A 26,959-nucleotide genomic window follows, 5' to 3' on the forward strand; every position below is an offset into this window, starting at 1 on the left:
CACTATGATCATCTACTCATCAAGCACTATGATCACCCACTCATTTACCAAATCAAGCACCATCTTTGATATTTTATGTATTGTTGCTCACTATAAATACCATCACTCATCTCACTCTTTTGTACACAATTACATCTTCTTCTTCTTCCTTATAATAAACTTTTTCTCTCATATTAAATGTTATTTGCTTCCTACGGGTATTGAATTCTACTCTTATTTAAATTTCCCGATACTATAAATTATAAGTTATTCCATAACATCTTGCTTATTATTAGTGTATCTCTAGAATAATTGTGAGATGGTGGGTGGGGCGGGCTTTGACCTATGACAAAAGTTGGGGGATAAAACAAAAGGATGAAAAGTATGAGGGAGGGAGATTGTAATAGAATAAAATAATGAAGATTTGAGGTGGAAAAGTGAAGAGGAAAGATAAGGAGATAAATGGGAGAGAGCCACACAACTTGTTTTTCAAACAATGGCCGCATGTAGGCCTGCGGTTATTACCCAAAACGTACCGACCGGTAAAATTTAGTTTTTGCTTAATTCCGTTTGAAGGTTGGGTTTGGTTCGACAACTAAAAAAATTTTGATTTTCCGTTTCGTAACTGTTTTGTTCGATTTTTTTTTTTAATTTTTTTTTTTACCAATTAATACCAATCTTGACCAAAAATTCAAACTGAACTATCCTAACTAAACCAAAATCCAAATACCGAACTAACCAAAATTAAATAATTTTTTGAACTTTTTTAATTTAAATCGAAAATTTAACCAAACTAACCGCAAACCAAAAGCTTTGGTAATTTTTTTTGAAACTGAACTAACCGAATTAAGACGCAAACAAGAAATATTTCTACAACAAGATCTTGTTGATATTCTTGCAAACCAAAATCTTTGGTAAAATTCGGTTGATTATTTATGTACTGTGTGATCTTGTTAGCATCATAGATATAAACATTGACAACAAGATCAATTAATAGATTAACGATAACAAAATACAATAATATCGAATCACATCAACTAATTTTGTTTTTTTTATATCATCATTCACTTCATTTTTTACATAATGCAATCTTCATCAAAATCTAAAAATATCACAAATTAAAATCAAACGCATAAAGATTGTGTCATAAATAAAAGGGAGAATTGCCAAGTGTGACTCAAAACTTGGAGTCAAACCCAAAACAATACCCCAACTTGGGTCAAAGGCAAAAGTAACCTAAAAGGCTATTGAAATTACAACTATCCCCTTGTGACCAAACAAAAAAACGGAATTCTTTTTACGTTTCTACCCCTCGCAAGTCGTCTGTTTAGACGACTTGAAAATAAGTCGTCCAGACGACTTAACTTAAAGTCGTCTGGACAGTTAGTCTTAAACATAATTTAAAAATTTTGTAAAAAATATTTTGATAAGTGAAAAATGGGAATTATGTAATTAACATATGTCTTAGGAGGTATAAATTAAGATATAACAAATTTCAATTGTTTTCAGCATAGATGAGTGAAAGTAGTGAGTCATGATATTCTTAAGTTTATGTTTCATCAACATATGTTGTAGTATTGTATGTGTTCTTAGGGTTAGATTTTGGAAAGCACTAAAACCATTTTTGAAAATTTTTAAAATTACTTATGCGTGTTCATTTCTGTGTATAGTAAACACTATTTAAGTATAATTTGATTTTATAACGTGGTTAGTTAGTTAATCTAGTCATTTTAGTTTAGGGGTTCATTTTAGGGTCTAGGACGACTTAATATTTTGTCGTCTGAAAACAGACGACTAAATATTAAGTCGTCTGTTGTACATTATCAGCCAGAATAAGTCGTCTAAACCGGACCAAACCTTAAAGTTTACCAATGTAATTTTAAAGCTAACCGGATTATTTACCCAATATATAAGGTGATTTTTATTTTTTTGTTTCATTTTTCGCGAAATTCAGAAACCCTAACAGTTCTCCCTCTCAAAGGCGATTTCGAATTCCCACGATTTCCGAACAAACCATCGTTCTCAACATCGGCTATCTATCTCACTTCATTCTCACCGTTGTCGCCGCAGCTTCTTCTAACCCTAGCCGCGCCGATTCCTCTAAACCCTAGCGCCGCCGATTCCTCTAAACCCTAGCGCCGCCGATTCCTCTAAACCCTAGCGCCGCCGATTCCTCTAAACCCTAGCGCCGCCGATTCCTCTAAACCCTAGCGCCGCCGATTCCTCTAAACCCTAGCGCCGCCGATTCCTCTAAACCCTAGCGCCGCCGATTCCTCTAAACCCTAGCGCCGCCGATTCCTCTAAACCCTAGCGCCGCCGATTCCTCTAAACCCTAGCGCCGCCGATTCCTCTAAACCCTAGCGCCGCCGCTTCCACTATATCCGAACAAACCGTCGCCCTCGCCACCGTGGTCACCAACGTTCTAAACACTAGCGCCGCCGCTTCTTCTAAACCCTAGCGCCGCCGCTTCTTCTCTGTAAACCTTAGCGCCGTTTCTCTGTAAACCCTAACGCCGCTAAGTCATCAATCTCGAGGAAAAGATGAACATAAAACGTTGTCTCTATCAATTTACTCATTCTCACCGTTTCACGTTTATTTTTTCAGATCTATAACCGCAATGACGAGTACTCCAACTCCTTCTGCGACTGGAAGACTTGTAAGTAATTTAAGTCGTCTACTAAGTCGTCTGGACTTATATTGTTGTCTTTGATTATTTTGCAGACAAAAAGGATGGATATTCCAGAACTCCCCCGTAGGTTATACACATCAGGGGAAGAACCAGAAGCCCACAATAGCATTTCGTATCATACGGATAACAGCAAGTTGCATACTGCTCTTAGGAAAGCTCTTACTGATGACGAATTTGAAGAGCTCAAGGAGTCGAGTTTGGGAGTTTTCATCAAGTTCAAGGAGCAGGGATTTGGTTGGGCTTCAAGGCTGGTTCACTACATGCTCAGTTTCAAGCTGGACATTAAGAAGAAGTATGAGATGTGGTCTCTCGTTGGTCCAGAACCTTTGAGGTTTTCACTGTTAGAGTTTGAAAACCTCACTGGTCTAAACTGCGAGTACATCGAGGACCTTGAGACACCAAAATGTGACGTTACCCCAGAGATGGTTTCTTTCTGGGGGATGCTGGGAGTTCATCTGGAAGCTGGGCCAACTACTGATCAGATAATAGCAGCACTGAAGAGATGCGGGGATTGGTCCAGGGAAGATCGCAAGCGGCTCGCGTACCTCTCCATCTTCACTGGATTCATTGAAGGGAGAAAGTTTTCAACCGCTACACGATCTACTCTGGCAAGGCTAGTGATGGATTTAGAACGGTTTGAGAATTATCCATGGGGGAGAGTCGCGTTTAAGGTGCTGATGGACTCTTTGTGGAACAAAGAAATTGCTGGCTGTTACACCGTGGATGGGTTTATACAAGTTCTTCAGGTCTAGACGTACACAGCTATGCCGGAATTGGGTGCTAGTATTGGTGGTCCCAGAGCAGACAGTCCGTCTCCACCGATACTGGCTTACGAGGGCAGCAGAGGCCGCAGATCAATGAAAGCTGCTATCTTGAGTCAGGTATTTACTTCAATCCAAAAGACTGCGCAGACGACTTATTATAAGTCGTCTGGAAAGTCTTCCATCTGGACGACTTATTAGACGACTTATAATAAGGCGTCTGGAAAGTCTTCCCAGCTGGACGACTTATCGGACGACTTAATTAAGTCGTCTGGAAAGTCTTCCATCTGGACGACTTATTAGACGACTTATAATAAGGCGTCTGGAAAGTCTTCCCAGCTGGACGACTTATCGGACGACTTAATTAAGTCGTCTGGAAAGTCTTCCATCTGGACGACTTATTAGACGACTTATAATAAGGCGTCTGGAAAGTCTTCCCAGCTGGACGACTTATCGGACGACTTAATTAAGTCGTCTGGAAAGTCTTCCATCTGGACGACTTATTAGACGACTTATAATAAGGCGTCTGGAAAGTCTTCCCAGCTGGACGACTTATCGGACGACTTAATTAAGTCGTCTGGAAAGTCTTCCATCTGGACGACTTATTAGACGACTTATAATAAGGCGTCTGGAAAGTCTTCCCAGCTGGACGACTTATCGGACGACTTAATTAAGTCGTCTGGAAAGTCTTCCATCTGGACGACTTATTAGACGACTTATAATAAGGCGTCTGGAAAGTCTTCCCAGCTGGACGACTTATCGGACGACTTAATTAAGTCGTCTGGAAAGTCTTCCATCTGGACGACTTATTAGACGACTTATAATAAGGCGTCTGGAAAGTCTTCCCAGCTGGACGACTTATCGGACGACTTAATTAAGTCGTCTGGAAAGTCTTCCATCTGGACGACTTATTAGACGACTTATAATAAGGCGTCTGGAAAGTCTTCCCAGCTGGACGACTTATCGGACGACTTAATTAAGTCGTCTGGAAAGTCTTCCATCTGGACGACTTATTAGACGACTTATAATAAGGCGTCTGGAAAGTCTTCCCAGCTGGACGACTTATCGGACGACTTAATTAAGTCGTCTGGAAAGTCTTCCATCTGGACGACTTATTAGACGACTTATAATAAGGCGTCTGGAAAGTCTTCCCAGCTGGACGACTTATCGGACGACTTAATTAAGTCGTCTGGAAAGTCTTCCATCTGGACGACTTATTAGACGACTTATAATAAGGCGTCTGGAAAGTCTTCCCAGCTGGACGACTTATCGGACGACTTAATTAAGTCGTCTGGAAAGTCTTCCATCTGGACGACTTATTAGACGACTTATAATAAGGCGTCTGGAAAGTCTTCCCAGCTGGACGACTTATCGGACGACTTAATTAAGTCGTCTGGAAAGTCTTCCATCTGGACGACTTATTAGACGACTTATAATAAGGCGTCTGGAAAGTCTTCCCAGCTGGACGACTTATCGGACGACTTAATTAAGTCGTCTGGAAAGTCTTCCATCTGGACGACTTATTAGACGACTTATAATAAGGCGTCTGGAAAGTCTTCCCAGCTGGACGACTTATCGGACGACTTAATTAAGTCGTCTGGAAAGTCTTCCATCTGGACGACTTATTAGACGACTTATAATAAGGCGTCTGGAAAGTCTTCCCAGCTGGACGACTTATCGGACGACTTAATTAAGTCGTCTGGAAAGTCTTCCATCTGGACGACTTATTAGACGACTTATAATAAGGCGTCTGGAAAGTCTTCCCAGCTGGACGACTTATCGGACGACTTAATTAAGTCGTCTGGAAAGTCTTCCATCTGGACGACTTATTAGACGACTTATAATAAGGCGTCTGGAAAGTCTTCCCAGCTGGACGACTTATCGGACGACTTAATTAAGTCGTCTGGAAAGTCTTCCATCTGGACGACTTATTAGACGACTTATAATAAGGCGTCTGGAAAGTCTTCCCAGCTGGACGACTTATCGGACGACTTAATTAAGTCGTCTGGAAAGTCTTCCATCTGGACGACTTATTAGACGACTTATAATAAGGCGTCTGGAAAGTCTTCCCAGCTGGACGACTTATCGGACGACTTAATTAAGTCGTCTGGAAAGTCTTCCATCTGGACGACTTATTAGACGACTTATAATAAGGCGTCTGGAAAGTCTTCCCAGCTGGACGACTTATCGGACGACTTAATTAAGTCGTCTGGAAAGTCTTCCATCTGGACGACTTATTAGACGACTTATAATAAGGCGTCTGGAAAGTCTTCCCAGCTGGACGACTTATCGGACGACTTAATTAAGTCGTCTGGAAAGTCTTCCATCTGGACGACTTATTAGACGACTTATAATAAGGCGTCTGGAAAGTCTTCCCAGCTGGACGACTTATCGGACGACTTAATTAAGTCGTCTGGAAAGTCTTCCATCTGGACGACTTATTAGACGACTTATAATAAGGCGTCTGGAAAGTCTTCCCAGCTGGACGACTTATCGGACGACTTAATTAAGTCGTCTGGAAAGTCTTCCATCTGGACGACTTATTAGACGACTTATAATAAGGCGTCTGGAAAGTCTTCCCAGCTGGACGACTTATCGGACGACTTAATTAAGTCGTCTGGAAAGTCTTCCATCTGGACGACTTATTAGACGACTTATAATAAGGCGTCTGGAAAGTCTTCCCAGCTGGACGACTTATCGGACGACTTAATTAGCTTCTTTACTGTCTCAACCTCATCTTTTTCAAGTATTTACAATATTGCCACTGCAATGAATAGTGGCAACAACCTTGTACGAACTGTTTGGAGCTTTTATTGCCCTTTAATGCACGTAAATCTCTTTACACTCTCTCTGTTTCAATTGTTATGAACTAAAAACAACATTTCTTTCACTTTCTCTCTATATTCATCCAAAAAACTCAAGCTTTTGATTCAAAATATGGGCTATGGTTGACAGAGCCATATTTCTTTCGTTTTTACTTACGGTTGCTTTCGTTTGAGGTTCTGGGTGGTTGGAGAAGACCTTGTGTGCAAACGAAGTCATCTCACCTAGTTTAAGGTACGAATTTGAATTTTTTTTCAAGATCTGTTCGCGTAGAAGACTTACTAGTAAGTCATCTGTATGTAGAAGACTTACTGATGAGTCTTCTGGTCAAACGGACGACTTAAATTAAGTCGTCCAGCTTTGTTTGTTAAAAAAAAACACTTCAGACGACTTATATATACGTCGTCTATGAGAAACGGGCTAGTTTTGCATTTGACCGAATCGTGTCAGATCTTTGACTATTTCTGGACGACTTATAATTCAGTCGTCTCTGGGAAAGTTAAAATTTCAATATTTTATGAAAACTTGACGACTTACGTGTAAGTCGTCCTAGGTTAGTTTTGTAATTGAAAAATAAAACTTCATAATTTAACTTTAACCAGACGACTTAATATAAAGTCGTCCAGCTAAACGACTTAATTTAAGGTCGTCCGGGATAAGCAAGGTTTGACCAGAAAATTGGGAAAAATTCTGGACGACTTTGCTTTCCCCGGACGACTTTAAATTAAGTCTTCTGGAGGGACGACTTTATATTAAGTCGTCTGGTTAAAGTTAAATTATGAAGTTTTATTTTTCAATTACAAAACTAACCTAGGACGACTTACACGTAAGTCGTCAAGTTTTCATAAAATATTGAAATTTTAACTTTCCCAGAGACGACTGAATTATAAGTCGTCCAGAAATAGTCAAAGATCTGACACGATTCGGTCAAATGCAAAACTAGCCCGTTTCTCGTAGACGACGTATATATAAGTCGTCTGGAGTGTTTTTTTTAACAAACAAAGCTGGACGACTTAATTTATGTCGTCCGTTTGACCAGAAGACTCATCAGTAAGTCTTCTACATACAGATGACTTACTAGTAAGTCTTCTACGCGAACAGATCTTGAAAAAAAATTCAAATTCGTACCTTAAACTAGGTGAGATGACTTCGTTTGCACACAGGGTCTTCTCCAACCACCCAGAACCTCAAACGAAAGCAACCGTAAGTCAAAACGAAAGAAATATGGCTCTGCAACCATAGCCCATATTTTGAATCAAAAGCTTGAGTTTTTTGGATGAATATAGAGAGAAAGTGAAAGAAATGTTGTTTTTAGTTCATAACAATTGAAACAGAGAGAGTGTAAAGAGATTTACGTGCATTAAAGGGCATTAAAAGCTCCAAACAGTTCGTACAAGGTTGTTGCCACTATTCATTGCAGTGGCAGTATTGTAAATACTTGAAGAAGATGAGGTTGAGACAGTAAAGAAGCCATTTTCGAAAAAAAAAAAAAAATGTTAATGGCATTTTCGTAGATAAAGTGCAGGTGTGGGGTTAAAATCTCAAAAAAAAAAGGAGTCAAAAGAAAAGGTTAGTTTTCTGTTTGACTCCAAGTTTTGAGTCACTTTTGCAAAATGCCCTAAATAAAATTCACAATATAAAAAAATAATATAAAAAGTTGAATGACATACATACTCAACAGCAGAGAAAAATGATAGTAAAAATCTAAAAACATAACTTTTAATTTAGAATGTAAAAGAGCTTTTAAAAACGCAATTAAAAAAAAACTAAAAAGGAAATAAGTAAAATTTACCTCTCAGATCAACCAGTGGTTCAACCGGTAGGCAGGTTTCAGGTTTAAACAGTTTTTTGCAGGTCTTATTGGATTTTTAAATTATGGTTTATTTTAAACCCCAAACGGGATTACATATTATCCACATGGATGCGAAGCTACCAGTTTGATTTGCAGAGTCTATATGAGTTTGTGTATCTTGCTGTAAAAAAAACCGGATTACATATTGGGTTATTGGATTTACTAGTTCGACTGCGGACCTGGTTCGGGTTTCAAAACACTATATATATGAAAAGAGGGAGAGAGTGAAAGAATGATAAGGATTTAGCATTGTGGTTGTAAAATCAAAATGCTCAAGGTATCTTTGATTTTTTCTTCTTTTCACTTCTTTGGGAGTAACCTCTGTACGAACAGATGGATGATAAAAAAAATCGATGTAATAGGACTAGATAACAGATGGTTTCAAATTTTTGTCAGATTCCTTACCAAATGTCCCTATTTCACTGCTCTGGTCACACTAATGATCTCTCAAGTTTGTCGCACTTGTTTTTCTTATCATAGAGTTTACATGTATTATAGCATTTCAGCCCAATTAAACTTGACGAATATTGGGAACATATCCCAGCAGTCCATATTACATACCGACAGAACTTGTTTACAAAGTTACTCCAATTGTTTTCTTCAGCAAATCATGGCGCAATTGATCCTTTTACATAGAAACAAACTTTCGAAATGCGAAATATAAGAGAGGATATGGAAATTAAAATAAACAAAACTGGTCATGTACAGTTTGATTTTGCTCTATTCCAAGTGTAATAACATATATAAAAGAAATGGAGTTCGGACTAACATCCACAGCTATTTCACCTAAGCAAAGCACTATGCATGAAGTACTATCCCTTGGCTCAATAATAAAATTTGTGAGTTTCTCAGATCATATATATGTAACATTCCGCATCAGCTGGTCGGGCATGCAAATCTCCAATTTGAGCAACCAGAAAACCAAACATTGCTGCAGTGTTCGGAAAAAGAAATTGAACTTCCGGGGGGTATCTATGTTTCTGAACTACTGAGAATCCAGAGTTCACGTTCAGAGCATACTGCATGGTTACTAGTACCAGAGTAAACTTATCTTGGCGGAAATCCAGCTTGGCGTGCCCGATGGCTTCTATCAGATGGTGCAGGGCCCAGTATTCCCAGTGAGTTAGAGTTGTTGCTTATCAGTGGTCGCTCAGATTGATGAACATCATTATTCTCTGTTCTTTTTCTCCTTTTCCATGCTTCAAATTTTGCTGTGTCAATGCCCTTGTGAACTTGCGGAGGTCCTGGTGTTTTGAATCTTTGTTGCCTCCTACCGGCTGTTGAGCCATTTAGATGCGATGGTCCAACCCCTTCTTCTTCCTCTCTCTCCTGCTTCAATTTGGAGTAGATCTGATTGAGTCGATCCCCCGATAGGTTTGAGAAAGTTGAAACATAGTTCCACAATCTCATTGTCATTCCTGCATATTTCGATTTTTAAATCTAAGCAAAGGTCTCTTCCCACTATCATCTATACCAAGAGAGAGATGTACTTACTATCTTGCTTGTACGAATCCTCTTCGTGTTCTAAAACAACTTCATCTATTCTCCTCCCAAGGATTTGCAAATATCTCCGGATTTTGAAAAGCACCTATATTTGTGGTTCACAAATGGATTTTTTTTTTAAGATTATCAGATAAAAGACGCAGCACGCCCACCACTATGGACGATGGTGGATTAAATAAAGAAGAGAATTAATTAAACCTTCTCCTTTGGCAGATCCGCACTAATTGTTTGCAATCTTTGTAGACGTTCAAGTGTTTTGATTTCACCAGCCAATACATCCTCACACCATTCCATCCATTTCTGCTCCTTAAACTGCTCGTAAACTTCCTCATCATCAGACATTTCTCCCTCTTCCTTCACCAGTAGCGGCTCAGATTTTTGGGTTCTCCGAGGTCCAACATCTTTTGTTGTTATTAGATTGGCAGCACCAGATTTCCCTTTTCGGTCTCTAGCAGGTGCTTTCAATTGATTGATGACAACCTTTTTTGAATTTTTACGTGATGCTTTGGCATTTGTGTTTTTCCCTCCTGCCGCTGAAAGTTCCTGCGAAAAAGTTATTTGCAACGAATGTTATTAAGAACACTTTGAAAAAAAAGAAGATAAATTATAAGCAAGTAATATTCACCATTTCAAGAAGAGCAGTAGCACGCTCCTTTAGGTTTGGAGCACGAGGTAAAAAAGTCTCATGGTGTTGAAGTTCAACTGGAGCAATCTTCTTTGTAAGTCCAAGGCTCTCATCTAATCTTATCTTCTCCCAGTTCCCAAAACCATGATAAAGTATCCCCAGAAGCAATCTCGCATCATCAACTGACGACACACCAAACATGTAAAAGATTTAGAATGGAAAAACATAAGACAAGACAATTATTGAATACGCCCTCGCACGTACTCTGATTCCAACCGCAACCCTTGGACCAATTTGAAGGTTTAAGGTAGGACAACACCCGGAATTGTGTAATTGGATCGTCATATCGACTAATACGCTTTGATAAGAGCTGGAGTCCTTCCACACGTTTCAACAGTTCGTTTGCTTTTACTGGCACACCAAAGAAATCCAACACAGGACCCTGCATAGCAAACATGAAAGATTGGAGATATTATTTCGGTGGAACCAAAAAAAAAAAGAGCCTCACAGTTCAGATGTTTTACCTTTGATTCAAAGTCTTCTGTTTCAACAGATTCCCGACAACCGTCAATTAAAGCATCAAATAGCTCAACCTGTGCTTCCTCCGGGGCTGCTTCAACAACACCACCCACCTCTTCCGCAATACATGCAATTTGATTATGGTTACCAAACTTCATGACCTTCAAGTACAATGAATAATTGTCAATTATTAGCGGCTCAACAGTTCGAGGAGCCTTAAAATAGATAAAGAATATATTTCCGACGTACAGTTCGATAAAATCGTTGTGCATCTCTCTTAGGGAGATTTCCATAGGACCAGCCTCTAACTTGAGCTGTAGTCCCCTCTAATATTGGAGTTGAGGGAACAAAATATTCAGTTTTTCTGCGCTTTTGACTTCTATCTGGAGGTTCAGATCCTTTCTTTTTTCTTTTACTGGTCCTGTCAGGTTGGCTCCTATCATGATCCACATAACTCTTCGTATTCCTAGCAGCCCGTGGTGCAAGAGCTTCCTGTACAAACGATAACACAAACGGCGATTTATAATTAGACAAAAAAATGACATAGGAAGGAGGTCGTATTATTATTGAAGAGAGAAATTTTACGTCAGCTGTGACCACAGATTCAGGTTTTATCCAACGACTCCAAAAGGACCCATCATCTTCAGCGTTACAAAAGTTAGCAACCTGAATGCACAGAAAAATTAGCAGAGGAAGATATTTTACAAACATAAGCAATGAAAAATAGATTAAAAAAATTATGCCAAGAAGCCTGCAAAGCAGACTTGGGCTACTTTGCTATCCTGGCGAACAAATAAAAGAGGGAAAAATAAACATATGAACTTGCCTTGAAAGCACCCAACAGTTCATGCTCTGATTCGCCAGCATCCTTTTCCTCTACTTGCTCTGCCCTCTCTAGGATTTCGTCAATATCCATACTTAACAGCCGCTTTTTGCTTTCTTCATCATTTTTATCCTCTTTAAAAAGTTCTTCCGCTCCAAATCTTAATATTGCAGAAAGCTCGTTCTAGAATATAAGCAATGGTTACAAGTTAAACATCGAAAGAAAATCTGGCAGAAATTCAAAAGATTTCCTTACCTTGTCGAAGTTAGCTCCCTTTTTAGTTTCCCGCTTCTCCAACCTACCCTCCGCATTTAGTTTTTGAATAACCAAATGATCAAGAACCTAAAGAAGCGCGGACCAAAATAGTTAGGGCTAGATATGAAATATAAATCTTGTTTTAGAAGCGCTATCTCATCCCTAAGTAATTCATTTTCAAACATGGATCTTATAACATGAATAAGTGACAACGCAAATGAAGAGAATTAAAGACTAAGAATTTCATTGCTGCTGCTAAAGAATGTACCATTTTTCTTTTGGCGCGCTCTAGGATCTCTTCCTCAACACTTTTACTCGTGACAAATCTATAAATGTTCACAACTTCTTGTTGCCCAATTCTGTGCGCTCGACTCATCGCCTGATATTAATAATATTGGGAATCCATTATAAAAGCCTAAAAGCCTACAGTGATAACGAGTAACTAAAACCCAAAGGAAGATACCTGCAGATCGTTCTGTGGATTCCAGTCAGAGTCAAATATAACGACCGTATCAGCAGTAGCAAGATTGATTCCCAGACCACCAGCTCGGGTCGAAAGAAGAAAGCAGAAGTCGTCACTAGCAGGAGCATTAAAATGATCCATTGCTTGCTGACGAAGTTCTGCCTTGGTACTACCATCCAGTCTCTGGAACTGGAAACCTCTAAGAGAGAGGTATTCTGCCAGGATATCTAACATTCTTACCATCTGTGAAGCAAACAAGCATCATGATTAATTCATAAAGTTCCAAACATCGACAAGATGAAATAATTCCAGCCTTTTAATAAAAAAAATTCAACTGTCGACAAGGGCAAAGTTATCTAAAAATATTTGCGAGACGTAACATACATTTCAATAAAAAAAAAAATAGATATAACTACAAGAAATAGCAAGAGAGTAATGGAATTATCATTTGTCACAGTTTTCTTTTCAATAAAAGCAAATCTACTGACTACTGTAAAGAATAAATGTCATTAACTGCACCTGCGGGACAACAAACACACACTACTTAATCTAAAACACACAAACAAAGGAACAGCAGAAGAATATTGGATATGATAAATCACAACATTCATGCAAATAGAATGTAAACCACTAGGAAGAAGAAAGGCCACTAAACCCGCACCTGCGAAAAAATAAGCACGCGATGCTTAGTCTCACGCAGTCTAACCAGCAGCTTATCTAGGATAACCAGCTTTCCGCTGCTTAGGATAATCTTATCCAGTTTAGTGTTATCATTAATGTCACCACCATATCCATGGTCTGCACTTTCAAATAAGAAAGGATGATTGCAGCACTTCTTCAACTCCACCACGATGTTTAAAAGTGAAACCTGTTGATGGTAAATAAGAGCTCGTTAGCTGACATTTATAATACCTGCAAACTAAAAAAAAATGCTGGGGTGCACATTTAAGTGATCCACCTCATTTACAGTGGGGATTAAAAGAGAATAACTATTTCATAACTATGAACATGTGAGCCTGGGTGCATCATAAAGTCGCGTACCTGATTACCGCGCACCCCTTTATTTAAATCATGGAAGTTGCGCTCCAGTATCCACTTGTAGTACCTAAAACAGAACAACGGAATCATGATACGCATCAATAAAGGTACCGAGTCAACATAACTTGGCTGGAGTTATGCTTACTGTTTCTGAAGAGGGGACATCTCCACTCTTAGTATACGCTCAATTTTTGGAGGCAGAGACTTTTCAACATCCTTGATCACTCTTCGTAGAATATGAGGTCTCAATTCTAAATGGAGATTGGCGAGCTAAATTCGAAAGGAAGTATAAGCTGGTGGACGACTGGATAATAGCTAAACTATATTTCATTAAGACAGCATGCGATTATGCAATGGGCCAAGCTTACCTCGGATTCATTAAATGAGCTAAGATTCTTGTAGTTTTGAACAAACTCATCCTTATTCTTAAACTTGGCAGGATCAAGGAAGTGGAGCAGAGCCCTGCAAAAACAGAAATAAGTCATTTATCAAAAGAGCCGAGCACAATGGTATAAAAGTAGAAGAAACTGTGTTGGCAGTGAATCATTGTGTCAGAACATTAAGAAAATCCAATATAAGCTTGTTAGTGACAATAGAAACGCATCATCATAATTCTCAAGATCATAGCTTGCATCAAAAAAGAGTTGATTAACCACAAAAAATAAACAAATCAACACTGCCAAAGATTGCAAACAAAGAAGGAGAGAAAGCATACCATAGCTCTTCGACACTATTCTGTAGTGGAGTACCAGTAATAAGCAATTTATTCTTCGTGCTAAATTCCTGCAGATAAGATGCACTAACCATTCTCAACAACCAAAAACCGGAATCTTTAAAATAGATAAAGTTGTTGGATAAGCAACATACCAAAAGGGCCGTGTACAGCTGTGCCTCACTATTTTTCAGTCTATGTGCTTCATCCACCATCAAGTAAATCCACTTAATCTTGGAGAGAACAGCTTTATCCTTAAGAACCACCTCATAGGTGGTCAACAGAGCATTGAATTTTATGGGCCGGCCAACATTCTTTTCATTGTAAAATTCGTATTGCTGACAAACCTGAAGCCAGAAGATTACACAAATCAAAATTCAATAACAAAGAGGGAGAGAGGAGTTAAGATGTTGTAAGAAGTTATTGTTTTACTTCAACTGGGGGAGATGGAAAATCAAATCAAATGAAAACAAAAGACAAAGCACATGTCGAATTTGGATTAAAAAAATGTTGATTAGGTCCGAGAATAAAAGAATTAGATAGACAATGCAAACACCAAACGACTCATAACACCCTTTTTTAAAAGATATATATTCATTTCATTAGTTTCTCACCTCTCGACTTGCCCGGGTGCCAACATATACTATTATATTCATGTCAGGAAGCCACTTTCTGAATTCTTTAGCCCAATTAGCTAATGTTGACAAAGGCACAACGACAAGAAAAGGACCTGGTATTTGTTGGGTATTCTGCCAAAAAAAAATTGATAAATAGAGAAATGTTAACTCATGAAGAGCGGGATGCTGAGAACAAGATTCTCAACTAATGAACAAACGCGAGTGCTCACTTGAAAAGAATTCTAACCTGCAAAAACCCAAGCATTGAAACGGACTGAACAGTCTTACCAAGACCCATTTCGTCAGCCAAAATGACATTAGTGTCATTAAGCCAGCTGGAAAATGAAAGGAAGCGAAGCATTAGACCAAGCAGACAAGTAAAGCATGAACAGAAATATGAAATGAGATAAGAGACGCACCTGTTGACAAGGAAATTCAAACCCTGCAGCTGATAGTCCCGTAGCGTACCTCCGCTTAGCCACTCAGGCTGCTCCTCAAGCTTCCGGAGACTTGCTGAACAGAACAGTAACCATTACAAAGTATTAGATAAAAATTATATTTACCTTCCCTATAATCCCAGATACAAGAGAGTAAACATAACTTTGCAACCACAGAAAACTACCACAATCAACATAAACATACCAAAGTTTTCGCAATTTTTCTATTACACGGTATTTCTCACATTCATGAGCTGCTTAGAAGAAAATAGAAACACAATCGTGTGAACCGCAGAAGAAAGCATCATGAAAAATTCATCTTTTATGAATTAGCAAAGTCAGACGCTGGTCAGTTTTTAATCAAAATTACATGAGTATTCTGTTCAAATTCCAAAGGCAACAAATGAACAAACCAAACAAGCAAGAACCAGTTTACAAGGTAAAAAGGCAGTTTCTCCAATATAAAAAACTTCTCTTCTATGCTCTCCATAATATGGGAAATAGAAAAGAAAAAAAGAATAATTTTTACGTAACAGACCTTTCCCTTTTGTACGCTGCTGTTCCACCATTTTTCCTTGCACTGCAATTGAAACTTCACGAGCCTGAATCATAGATAGAAATGAATTCTCAAGCATTAGAGCAACCTACATTCTTTTATGGATCTGATATGTATAGTAGACTAGGGATAGACAAGTATAACAGAAAACTTCATTAAGCAGAACGCTAAGATTTATTTAGACTGACTAGAAAGGTTAATATTTTATAAGCATGAGTTTTTCCATGTAAAATTTTCTGGTGCTATAAAACAAGAGAAGATGTAAACTGCATATGTCCAATAACTAACAGCTATCACCTCGTAACTACAGAATTTGAATATGTCCGTCTGATTACTACTACAACGAAGGAGAAAAGAAACATAGTTGGACAAAGAAGTGCATAAATAAAAATGGCAGAGTTAAAGCAGATTCTGAACCTAAAAGAAACTCTTACCTTGTACTCATCGATAGCAGCCTGTGCAAATGCTATATCGACATCCTTCTCCCTATACAAACACCAAAAGAGAATTGATAGTTGAGGGGATAGAAGGATACAGAATTACAAGTTCATAAAAAAACTCTTAATATATGAAACAAAACACAATCCATGTAAAAGGTTGTGGAAAGTTTAGATGAAAAATATACCAAGTAGCTTCAGCATAAGAAAGCCCTTGCCACTTTACAAGATACTCTGGCACCACGTCACCTAAATCATCTTTGCAAATTCGATCTGCAATTATTCTTTCTACCTAAATAACAGAAACAAAATTAGCTCACATGAGGAATACTCCAACACAAATGCAAAAAAAAGGATAGATGCAAACAAAGGGGGAGGAGATGTAAAATGAGACTGCAAAACGTACTGAATAAAACTAACCTGACAATTCTGCTTAATGATGTCCAGATCCATTTCTTTGCTCACATCACTGACCTCAATCTAAAAGGTTGAAAAATAAGAATTTCATATATTAGATACCATCACAACGTTACTGGCATATATATCTGACACATTCCAATACATTCTGTGGTACGATGGTGCCTAGATATAAACAAAAAGTTATCATCTTACATGGTACACATGTTTTAACAGGAAAAATAAGAAATAGAACCATGACATGGGATACAATAACTCAGAAAATGTTGCCGTCATTCAAACATTACCTCCTCACGTGAGAGTGCTGTCCTGTACCTAATCTCCTCTGTCACTTTCTTTGTGTAGTTAAGTACCTTCTTGAAGCCACTAAGCTGCGGGAACACAGCATACACAACGAAACAATGGTTTAGAAAAGGAATCAACATCATCACAATACAATTTTCAAAGCAGTTCACATAGCAGATATTCATAGCTGTAAAAGTGGCAGGAAATATCGTGGGTATAATACATTGATCAAAAATAAAATTAAAAAGGTGTCATTCGGACATACATTCTGGAGATCGCTCAATGACTTCCACTGACAATGCAAATGAGATTGACCTTTCCATTTTATTAGGAATTCCATTTCATTCCAATCTGGTTGAGTATCAAAAAGTTGGCTTAGTAGCACCGGAACTGTTAATTTTTTATTCGTGTGAGCATCTCCACTCATGCCCTTTGGCTGATGCCAAAGCACTTTTTCAATAGCATCACAATCCTCCTCTTCAATGTCATCCTAACAAACATATGTCAAAAACAAAAAGGAAAAATAGAGAATATGAGTCCTTCAAAATCCGGGCTACGCTTCAAAAGGGCTCTAGTCAAGTATATAACCTTGAAATGAAACAACATTTCATACCTTCTGAGTTTTTCGATTTCTCCCATCATCTATTTCTTCACTGTCCTCGCTCTCCACATAAGACACTTTTCGAACTGATCTGGTGGAGCTCCGAACTTCACTACTCTGTCCTATATTATTTGTAGACCTTCCATTGTTTTTCCCTAGAGTTGTCCCTCTTCTGGGCATGCTTCTAAAACCCTCGTCTATGTCATTGTCAGAATCATCCTCTGAGAAGTCCTCTTGATATGATGGTTTCCTCTTTTGACGACTAGAAGCCTGGGCTGATTTCCTATCGAGTCCAGAGCTCAACTTCCGGAAACCTTTACCTTGTTGTCTAGCCTTAGGCTTTTTTGTGTCGTAGTCATCCTCGGAATCAGGGAGATCGAAATCATCATCACTGTCAGGATCTTCATCAGAAACGTCCCAATCTTGGTCATGCTAAAAGCAAACAATCACTTAGTTGGAAGAAATCTCATCAAAACTATAACAAGTTAAACGCTAGAACACAACATGTTACTATAATGAAGTGTTCTCCTTTCAAATAGTAAACGTAGTTGAGAAATGGCTCAGAAAGTATCTACTTCATTCTGAAAAAAAAAAGCTGTAACCCAAAACAAGAACTGTAAGAAATTAAACCTTCTTGCTTGCATCACCACCAGAAGCAGCATCATAGGGCTCAAAGTCAGCGTCTTCAGGGTCATCCTCTGATGAAAATAAGATCACAATGTCACTGAAGCTCAAACTAAGTATACGGCATGAGAAGTGTTCACGGGAAAAGTGAAAAACATGGACACAAATTTCTAGTAACGTTACAAATTAAACAATGCAGTGAATCTATAAAGGAACAAAAAAATTACAAAGAGTTTACCATCTTCCTCCTCTTCATAGTCTATATCAGCATCACCGTAGTGAATATTTTTTTGAATTGCTCTCGAGGTCCTTGACTTGCTATGGATAGAAGATCCCGTCTTGGGCAGTGATCTAGAATTTATAGGATCGCCAAACGCTTTGTACTGGACATGGTCACTTTGATTATCTTCATCTTGTTCGTAATATTCATCAGAGAGCATTTCCTCAGCTGGAATATCAGCTTGACCACTCTGCTGCTTGTTCATTGCATTATCCTCCTCATTTTCATTTTCAGAATCTAATTTTTCACCGTTCGATAGATAATCTTCAGAATGTTTGTAACCAGAAAGTGAATGCTTGGCAGAATCAGCGCCGTCTCTCTGTCCCATTGGCTGACAGTCTTTCCAAAAGGTGGAACCCCACTTCCCAGATACACCCGTCCTCCTTCCCGAAGGAACAGCTGCCCCCGTCTGGTTTTGCTGCCCAATACTAGATCCCGGCTCTGCTTCGCATTGATACTGAATGTCCATGTTCATGTCAAAGCCTCTTTCGGTATAAGTAGCATCCATATCTTGATGTAAAGGTGAAGAACTCTGGAAAGTAGCAGCGTCCTGATTGTCATCGAGAGCACTAGGCGATACAGTATCGTTAGAGTAGTTCCTAAAGAAAGCCATATTCTCACATGAAAGCAACCAATTCCGAAACAGCTCTCAATCTCCTGCAGCCAACAACAACAAAAAAAAAAGAAAAAAAAAAAGAAAATTGAATTATTAAGATGCAAAAAATGGGGTACTAAACATTTTGTCATTGCCAGCAAAGCAGAGACACTAAGAATGGCTTTCTGAATTCAAAGCAGATCTTGTACAATTGGGCAAACATGAATATCAATATCAGGAGGTTCAAATCAAAGGGATCAAAACACGTCTACACTCCAATAAACCCTCACAAACTCAATTTGAATCGATGAAAAGGAACAAGGAACCCTAGAAATCGGAAAACTGCAAGGAAGGAGCCAAACAAGAGGAGAGATGGTTAGGAAACAACGAGGCGGCGTCGATTTGGGGAAATCAAACAAGTCCGGTGAAGGAATCTCACCGGGGTAATCTAATCGGAGAAAAGAGGCGACGGAGCTTTAATCCGACGCTGGTCTGGTGATGGTAGATCGCAATTCGGAGGTCGTCCCGTTGATTGGGGGGGAGAAAGACGATGACCGGTTACCGAGTTTCGGATGGGGAAGCGAAGGGATTTTCAAGTGAGAGAAGGCGTGCGTATGCTCGCTTGTGTCTGGTTAGAGATATAGAGATTGGGGTTACCGGATGCTTAATGGTTTTTTTTTTTTGCTGTATTTGTATATAACCCTTCGTCTAATTATTCTTTAGTGCTTTTATTTTTGGACTTTGGACTATTTTTTGCACGGGTTGGCAGTGATATATTATTTTAGGGTTACTTCAACTTCTGCAGCTTATAAACCCGAGTTGTCACACTGAACCGAACCAGTTTTTTGGGTTTTTTTGGTTAGTTTAGTTGTTCAAATTATAGATTGATATGTAATATTTTCAAATCATTTCTGAGGATTGGATAACCAAATTGATTTTTAAAAAATTTAAACCTTATTACACTAAATTTAATCAAACTAATTCACACCAAAGAACTTAACTAACTCCACTAAATCAAAATTATCTGAATTTAAACAGTTTTAATTGACGATTTTAAACCAAACAAAAAATTAAAGTGTCTGTATAACTTTCTAAGAGCATCTCCAATGTATACTTCTATATTTTTCTTTTAAAATAAAGATCTTTATTATAGAAATGAAATTTCTCCAATGCTTGTATAATAGAGTTTTTCTATTTTATATGAAAATATAGAAGAAATTTACTTTTTGTTTTTATATTTAGAGGTGAAAATAGCATATCTCTATATTTTCTCCTATAAATAGAGAAACTCTATTATAGATGCATACATTGAAGCAATTTCACCTCTATAATAGAGTTTTTCTATTTTAGAAGAAAATATAGAGATGAAAATAGAGATGATCGGAGATGGTCTAATAATTAAACTATATTTTGATAGAAATTTTCTTAGTTAAATTTATGGGCTAGTCTAACTACTCGATGATAGATCTACATTACTATCTACAGTAGAACCTCTATAAATTAATAATGTTGGGACTTTGAAATTTTATTAATTTATAGAGATATTAATTTACAAAAGTTTCATTATTTAGATTTCTTATTTTAAGATATATTTATTCTAAAATAAGAAAAACATTTGATTTTAGTGTATAGACATTAATTGTTATTTTTAAAAATTTGACATTTATATTAATTATATTATTTGGTGTATATAATATATTGCATAGAACTTAAATGTGGTTTTAGATATAATATTACTAAATCTCATTAAAATATATTAAGTGTTAAGAAAATATAAATATAATTTTATTGTGAATATGAACACAAACCATATAATAATAGGTTTTTACTTATATAAAATATGTATACATATAAATTATTAATTTATGATTTTAATGGGACTATATATTTACACAGAATTTTTTTAAAAATTATTGTCTTATTATTTAATCGATTTATGTCAAAATTTTGAACCGACCCAAGTTGGGACCGACGAAATTAATTAATTTACAGAAATTATTAATTTATCGAGTATTAATTTATAGAGGTTCTACCATATATATGTATTATATCTATGTATAGATTTGCTGATCAAAAGGATTAGAAAGAAGATTGGCGGTGGACAGTCTTTGAGAGTTTGGAATGACCTGTGGTGTGACTTTGGAGGTAGATACAATCTCTGGATGAAACACCCTTAATCATCAATCTTGACCTTATGGTTAGTGACCTCCTGGACCATGAACTTTTCTTTGAGGAGGATGGGTATTGGCTTGCATCCCAGTCAAATCTGAAGATGCATTACAGGCTGCTAATTTTCAACCATCAGTGAACTGTCTAAGGGAACAAGCTGTCTTACTCATACGGAGCCTAAGATCAAAAGTTTTAATGGCTAACTTTGAGTAATGCAATCCCAGTAGCTGAGACCTTATGAGGAAGAGGAATAAAGGCAGATTTGCATTGCCAATACTGTGGTATGGAACCTGAAATGGTCAACCATATTTTTTTCTCTTGTCACGTTGATAGGCAAATATGGGCTCTATCCCACTTTCCTTTACCTCATAATGGTTTTGATGAGGATCCAATTTACGTCAACATCCATTACTTGTTTCAGGTGGGCAAGAATATTAAGATTCCTCTCGAGGTCAGACGTTTATTCCCTTGGGTTTTGTGGTTCACTATGGAAAAATAGAAACAAGTTTCTTTGATGGGAAAGCATTTGACGGAAGAGATTGCATTGCAAAGATCAGGGAAGAAGCGAATGTGTGGTGTCTTTTTGGATCAGCAGGAAAAAGCTAAAAGATACAGAAAAGATGAGCTAACTCTCTTCTTTGTTCTCGGATGAAACGATAAGAATTTATTGTAAAGGGAACTTGAAGTGCAGAGAATATGGCTTGAAGAAAGAGAGGATGAACATCATCTCCAGAGAACACCTCCGACTCCAACTTCTCCATGTGAGGCCACATCTACACAAAAGTAAAGATTCCTCATTTTATTAAAAAGTCTTAAGCTCTTGCAACAACAAAAAACACTATTAAGTTAATTTACCTCCTTTGCATATTGTCTTGTAAACGCCGTGAGATAGCCAAGTGTTGATAAGCACCACTGTTGTCTCTCACCAATCTCAGACCTTTTCTTTGTGTTCCCATTCTCACTGTCAACCTCCATCGCAGATGAGTTTTTATCTTCCGCACCTGTAGATTTCAGATCCTGCAATGATCTTGCTTTTGTTGGTTCTGGGAGCCGCTCCTTGAGGACTGCAGAGAAACTCTGAAACATCTGGAGCAGTAGAACCTATGAACAACCAAAAGAGCCAATATGGATTAAAAAAAAAGGGAACCACAGAGTATAACATCATCCATCCACAGGAAACAAAACTTAATAGAATACCTCGGTTTCAGAGAGAGCCTGTTAAGAAGAGCCTCTTTCACCTCTAGGGACTCCCGAAGAGATAACTCTGCCTCCCCTGTCTTCTCCACCGTCGTTTTTCAAACGCTTCATCTTTAATGGATCGTCACCAAGTACTGGCTCACCCTCCACTAGGAGAAGTTTGCTCTCAGCAGCCTCCAACTCTACTCTTGCATTTGCTGAAGCTTTCTCAGCAACCAAAACATTTTTCTTAATGCTTGATATTTCTTTCCTCAAATCAGAGATGCGATTATATGTCTTGTTAAGTGCATTCCCCAGAATCTACAGAGAGATAGAAACAAAATTCAAGCAGAAAAAAAAAACAAAAAGAGAATATTCTCTGCAAAGCTAAATGAGTTGGAATGCAATTTACCTCCCATGGCTGATCAGACACATGAAATTGATCAACATTTTCCGGGGAGAAGACCCATCTAACAATTGCCTGATTAGATACGAGCCTATAACCCATCATCCTATCGATTTCCACCACAGTCATTTGCACGTTATTTTACCAGTATGTACTAACTTGAGATAACAGCATCACCTGTTTATCATTATCAGGGCAAAGTTTCGCAAACACTTGGCCATATCGCTCCAGGACAGTGACCAAATGAGTGAAATTTTTTGATCCGATGTCGAGTAAGGTCTGTGCAACTACTGTAAGAGTAACTTCAAATCCATGAACTGGATATATCGTTTCCTCAATCCACGACATCATGTCACGTGCATATTGTTTTTCCTTGACCTTCCTGTTGAGTTCAGCTGACAATTCATGTTCTTCTGTTTTCTCTTTACCCTCTTCCAAAGAATACATATAAGCCCGACCAACCTTTGCAGGAAGCAATTCTTCTAGACCACTGGCATTATGCTCTCTATGACACACAAAATAACTTCTTTAATGGAACAAAACTAAAACCATGTGATACAATGAAACATAATTCCAAATAGCCTGAGATTTCTAGTAAAATCTAAGAGAGAGATTATGTGATGATGACGTTTGCCAGTTCCTAATAGCCTCAGATTTTCTAATGTAACAGAAAATTTTATATCATAAATAATCATGTTTGGCAGGTGATCAGTTTACCTGCTTAATTTTATCCCAGTGAGACAAGCGTACTTCCCTTTGAAGAACCTCCTGAACAAATACACGCTTAGGGGCCCATTTGGGAAGGTCCAACACATAAGCCCACTCTTCCCACGGCCAGATGAACTGGAAGTTGGATCTGTTAAACATGGTTCATCGATAACAACATGGTTCATCAACATCATTATATATGTAAATTCTACACTGAAAATAATATACTTACAAGTGGTGTGAAAACCAGAGGATAAGGCGTGTCCTAGAATCCATGTCTAAGTCGGAAATTTTCTCAAAGAGTGCACGAACAGCTCCAGCAACAACAGCAGGAAAGGCACCCGGAAGAGCCTAAAATATTTGAATATTTGGAATCAGGTAAAGAGCCTAAAACAAAGAAGTGACACCAGTGATCTAAAAACCATCAAATGATCAGAGTAATCCTTTGTTGCTACCTTACAAAGATCCATAATCACTATTGTATAATAAAGAGTCTTGAACGGTGGCTGTGGTAGCAGCAGTATCTGAAAAAAAAAGGTGATCCAATTGTGCTTTATATACGTTGGAAACATTTTAATGAAGAGCTAATTCCGAATTAAAACAAGAACAGAACTTCACCTGAGAAAATAGTGTCTCTGCCATAAGATACTCAAAAAAAAAATGGTAAACCATTCCCCGGAGAGAGAATGTGAAAAGCCCTGGTGGCCACGTGGAAATCTGTAATCAACAAGATGAGGCATAGGAACTACAACATAAAAAAGTGTTAAATTGTATTGGCTTGCAGTCTTAGTGGTACAAAGAGAAATTAAAGCATTAAAGAAAAATGCATACCACTATCAAGTTTCCATCCATTGGAAGCCAGAGACTGTGTTCGATCCCATAGATCCTCCACGAAATCCTAAGGAAACCACAAACAACAAAGACAAACCAAAACTTACTACATATGATACAAGAAAGAGGGAAATTTAAGAACGGTCACAAGTTGAATTAATAGCTTATAACATTTCGTAAAGAAAACAGCTAAGTGATCATTACTGCCAAATAGGCCAGCCATGATAAACCTAGAATTAGACTACCAAAGTTGATTACATATGATACAACATGCCACATCATTACATAACCAGAAGCGCATGATCTTGAATTATAACAGCCTTCAAGGCAAATTTCATACTTTTCTACTAGTTAATAGTATATTTTCTGGAATGTCTTTAATCACATAGCAGTACCTCAGCGAGTTCTGCTCCTCCCCATGGGAGACTTGACAAGATGCATATAACGTAAAAGTCAGCTTGTGCCTGCCATGATGGATTTCCTTTCTCTTCATCCACAGTGGTCGCAGCAGATGATAACAATGTTTGGAACACGACAATCAACGAAGCAGGTTGAATAACTTTACTGCACAGCTTAAGAACCCTAACAGAAAAAAGAAAATCATGTTAACAAAATAGAGAAACATTTACAGCTTTGAGAAAAATACCGCATATTCATTCTTGTATGCTTCCCAATTTTAAAAGTTCGGGTGCTTTTATTAGCGTATTACAAAATATGAACTTGCATATCAGAATAATGAAAACGACTATGTAACAAGATTAGTAAATATTACCAGGGAAGTCATAAAGCATAGCAGTATACGGATACTGTTGCAGTTTCCAGAATCTAAAGCGACCTGTCATGTTCAACCCAGTAAAAGCAGTTAACAGTATAAATGAAACTAAGTAGAAAATCGTATTTAACAATTTAGCTATGAAACATAATTCTTCTTGGGCATTGATGAGCAGATTATTCACCTGGAAATTATCTTGGAAACTTTCTACTATCTTCTGGACAAAGTCTTCATTTTCCAAGTTCAACAAGCCAATCTTACACATGTAAATTTTTTTTAAGTATATGTAAGACATTATATTGAACTAATATATAACAGAGAACTGGATACTCAGTTCAGTATAGATCTAAATGCTGATCACAAAACAAAATTCCCAAAATATGTCTTCATGCATACTCATACAGAGCGAACAATTATATAGCATTTTCTTCATTACTTAGAAGTAGGAAACATAACTAATGTGTGTTCTTTTCTGTGAGTAGGTATATTTATACTAAATGTCATCTATGAAATGTTAAGAACAAAATGATCCACCTTAAGGTAATATATTCCATGTTTCTTGGTCGATGAAGTGACTTTTCTAAGCAATCCTTGGGACATTTCTTCTGAGCTAATTCTTATTTGATATGCATCAATTCACACAAATCATAATAAGACTTGATCAAAATCTCTACAAGCAACACACTCAGAAAAAGCAAGAAGACTTACCAAAGTCCCATACAAGGGAATCTTATGAGGCAATTGTTCAGCACATTGCAGTAGAAACTGTTTAAGATGAAAATCACAAACACGGGTCAAGAAGTCTAGAAATGAAATAATATACACATCAATACATCTGAACATAAATGCTAACCACATTGGTAATGAAGATGTGGATATATTACAGAAACTAATGAAGAGACAAAATTAGACAAAGGAAAACGTGAAGCTTAGTTACAGGTGAAACTTGGTCCCCAGAACGCTCGATTTCTCTACGAATAACACCAAAACAAGTCTCCTGCATATACAGAAGATGTCTAGCAAGCGAGATGCAGCAAAAAGATTTGCGATAGAAAATTAGAGTTTAAGAGCGAAGGAGAGTACTGACGAGATGGTCTTTGAAGTCGGAGGAAGTGCCGTACTTTGGGCCCTTCTCGCCGATTTAGAGGACAAGAGTCTTCCAATTGCTCCTCTCTCTCACTCACTCACTCACTCAGTCACTGCCTCCTTCCCTCGGCCCTAAGCTTCTTCTTCTCCAAGGTTTAATGTTATACCGGTCTGGTCAACAATTAAGAAAACAAACCGGTTTATTATATTTCCGGGACACTGAATAATTCTGGTTCAATTGCAGATCAATCATTATTATTCAATCTCTATGAATTAGTAACATTACACCATAATATTCCATTAATAATGTAACAAAATACTAGATATCGATCCGCGCAACCGCGCGAGTTTTTGTTTCTATTTATTTTTATATAAATATTTTGTTCTCAATTCTAAATTGGTATATATTATAATATATGTGTCTATCAATTTTTAAAACATAATAAGTTTACGGTATATTTTTTTCATTGAATAGATTGTTTTAAATTTTCACATGTATTTGTATCTTCTTCTATATATATATTTTTGGATTATTATTTTATTATTAAAATCGTAACTATATATATAAAGATTAGTAAAATATTGTTTTATTGTCGTATTCAAAGATATTGTAACATTTCACAAATATAGAATTTTTTTAAAAAATTAAAATTTTCGCTTCATAGATTTATATTATCGAGTAAATAATTAAATATTTAGTTTTTGTTTAATTTTTAAAATAAATTATATAGTTTAAAATTTGTTTTTCATTGGTTTAAGGTAGTAAAGATTAATCATTGTTAGAAAATATGATTTTTGTTATTTTAAAAAAAAAATCTTTATAATTTTAAAAGTTAACATCGACAAATATTTAAATATTTAATATATGGAGGTATAATATTACAACATTAAATTATATCTATTCAATTTATAATATCTAT

General features: G+C 37.3%; 1 protein-coding gene and 1 pseudogene across 2 annotated transcripts; both read right to left on the reverse strand.

Moving 5' to 3' along the window:
- Positions 1-8,763: 8,763 nt before the first annotated feature.
- LOC106317988 (protein CHROMATIN REMODELING 5) lies at positions 8,764-19,570 on the reverse strand. Of its 2 annotated transcripts, none has more exons than XM_013755816.1 (31): positions 19,331-19,570; positions 18,255-18,953; positions 18,023-18,090; positions 17,405-17,824; positions 17,057-17,281; positions 16,794-16,877; positions 16,510-16,569; positions 16,278-16,381; positions 16,087-16,138; positions 15,635-15,698; positions 15,079-15,172; positions 14,907-14,994; positions 14,657-14,791; positions 14,198-14,389; positions 14,046-14,113; positions 13,699-13,792; positions 13,476-13,600; positions 13,334-13,397; positions 12,954-13,160; positions 12,293-12,535; positions 12,098-12,208; positions 11,830-11,916; positions 11,578-11,757; positions 11,337-11,417; positions 11,001-11,243; positions 10,757-10,912; positions 10,497-10,674; positions 10,233-10,414; positions 9,806-10,150; positions 9,599-9,692; positions 8,764-9,522 (listed from the first exon to the last, which is right to left on the reverse strand). In XM_013755816.1, exons 2-31 carry the CDS (start codon positions 18,907-18,909, stop codon positions 9,152-9,154), a joined length of 5,070 nt encoding a protein of 1,689 aa, XP_013611270.1. In that variant the 5' UTR covers positions 18,910-18,953; positions 19,331-19,570; the 3' UTR covers positions 8,764-9,151. The 2 variants fall into 2 exon arrangements, with proteins under 2 accessions (XP_013611270.1, XP_013611271.1); XM_013755817.1 differs by having other exon boundaries at positions 18,255-18,944; positions 19,331-19,566.
- Positions 19,571-21,569: 1,999 nt separating this feature from the next.
- LOC106314223 lies at positions 21,570-26,330 on the reverse strand (annotated as a pseudogene).
- Between the last annotated feature and the right edge of the window lie 629 nt (positions 26,331-26,959).

Source organism: Brassica oleracea, chromosome C9, assembly GCF_000695525.1.
Source record: "Brassica oleracea var. oleracea cultivar TO1000 chromosome C9, BOL, whole genome shotgun sequence".
In the NCBI taxonomy this organism is placed as follows: Eukaryota; Viridiplantae; Streptophyta; class Magnoliopsida; order Brassicales; family Brassicaceae; genus Brassica; species Brassica oleracea.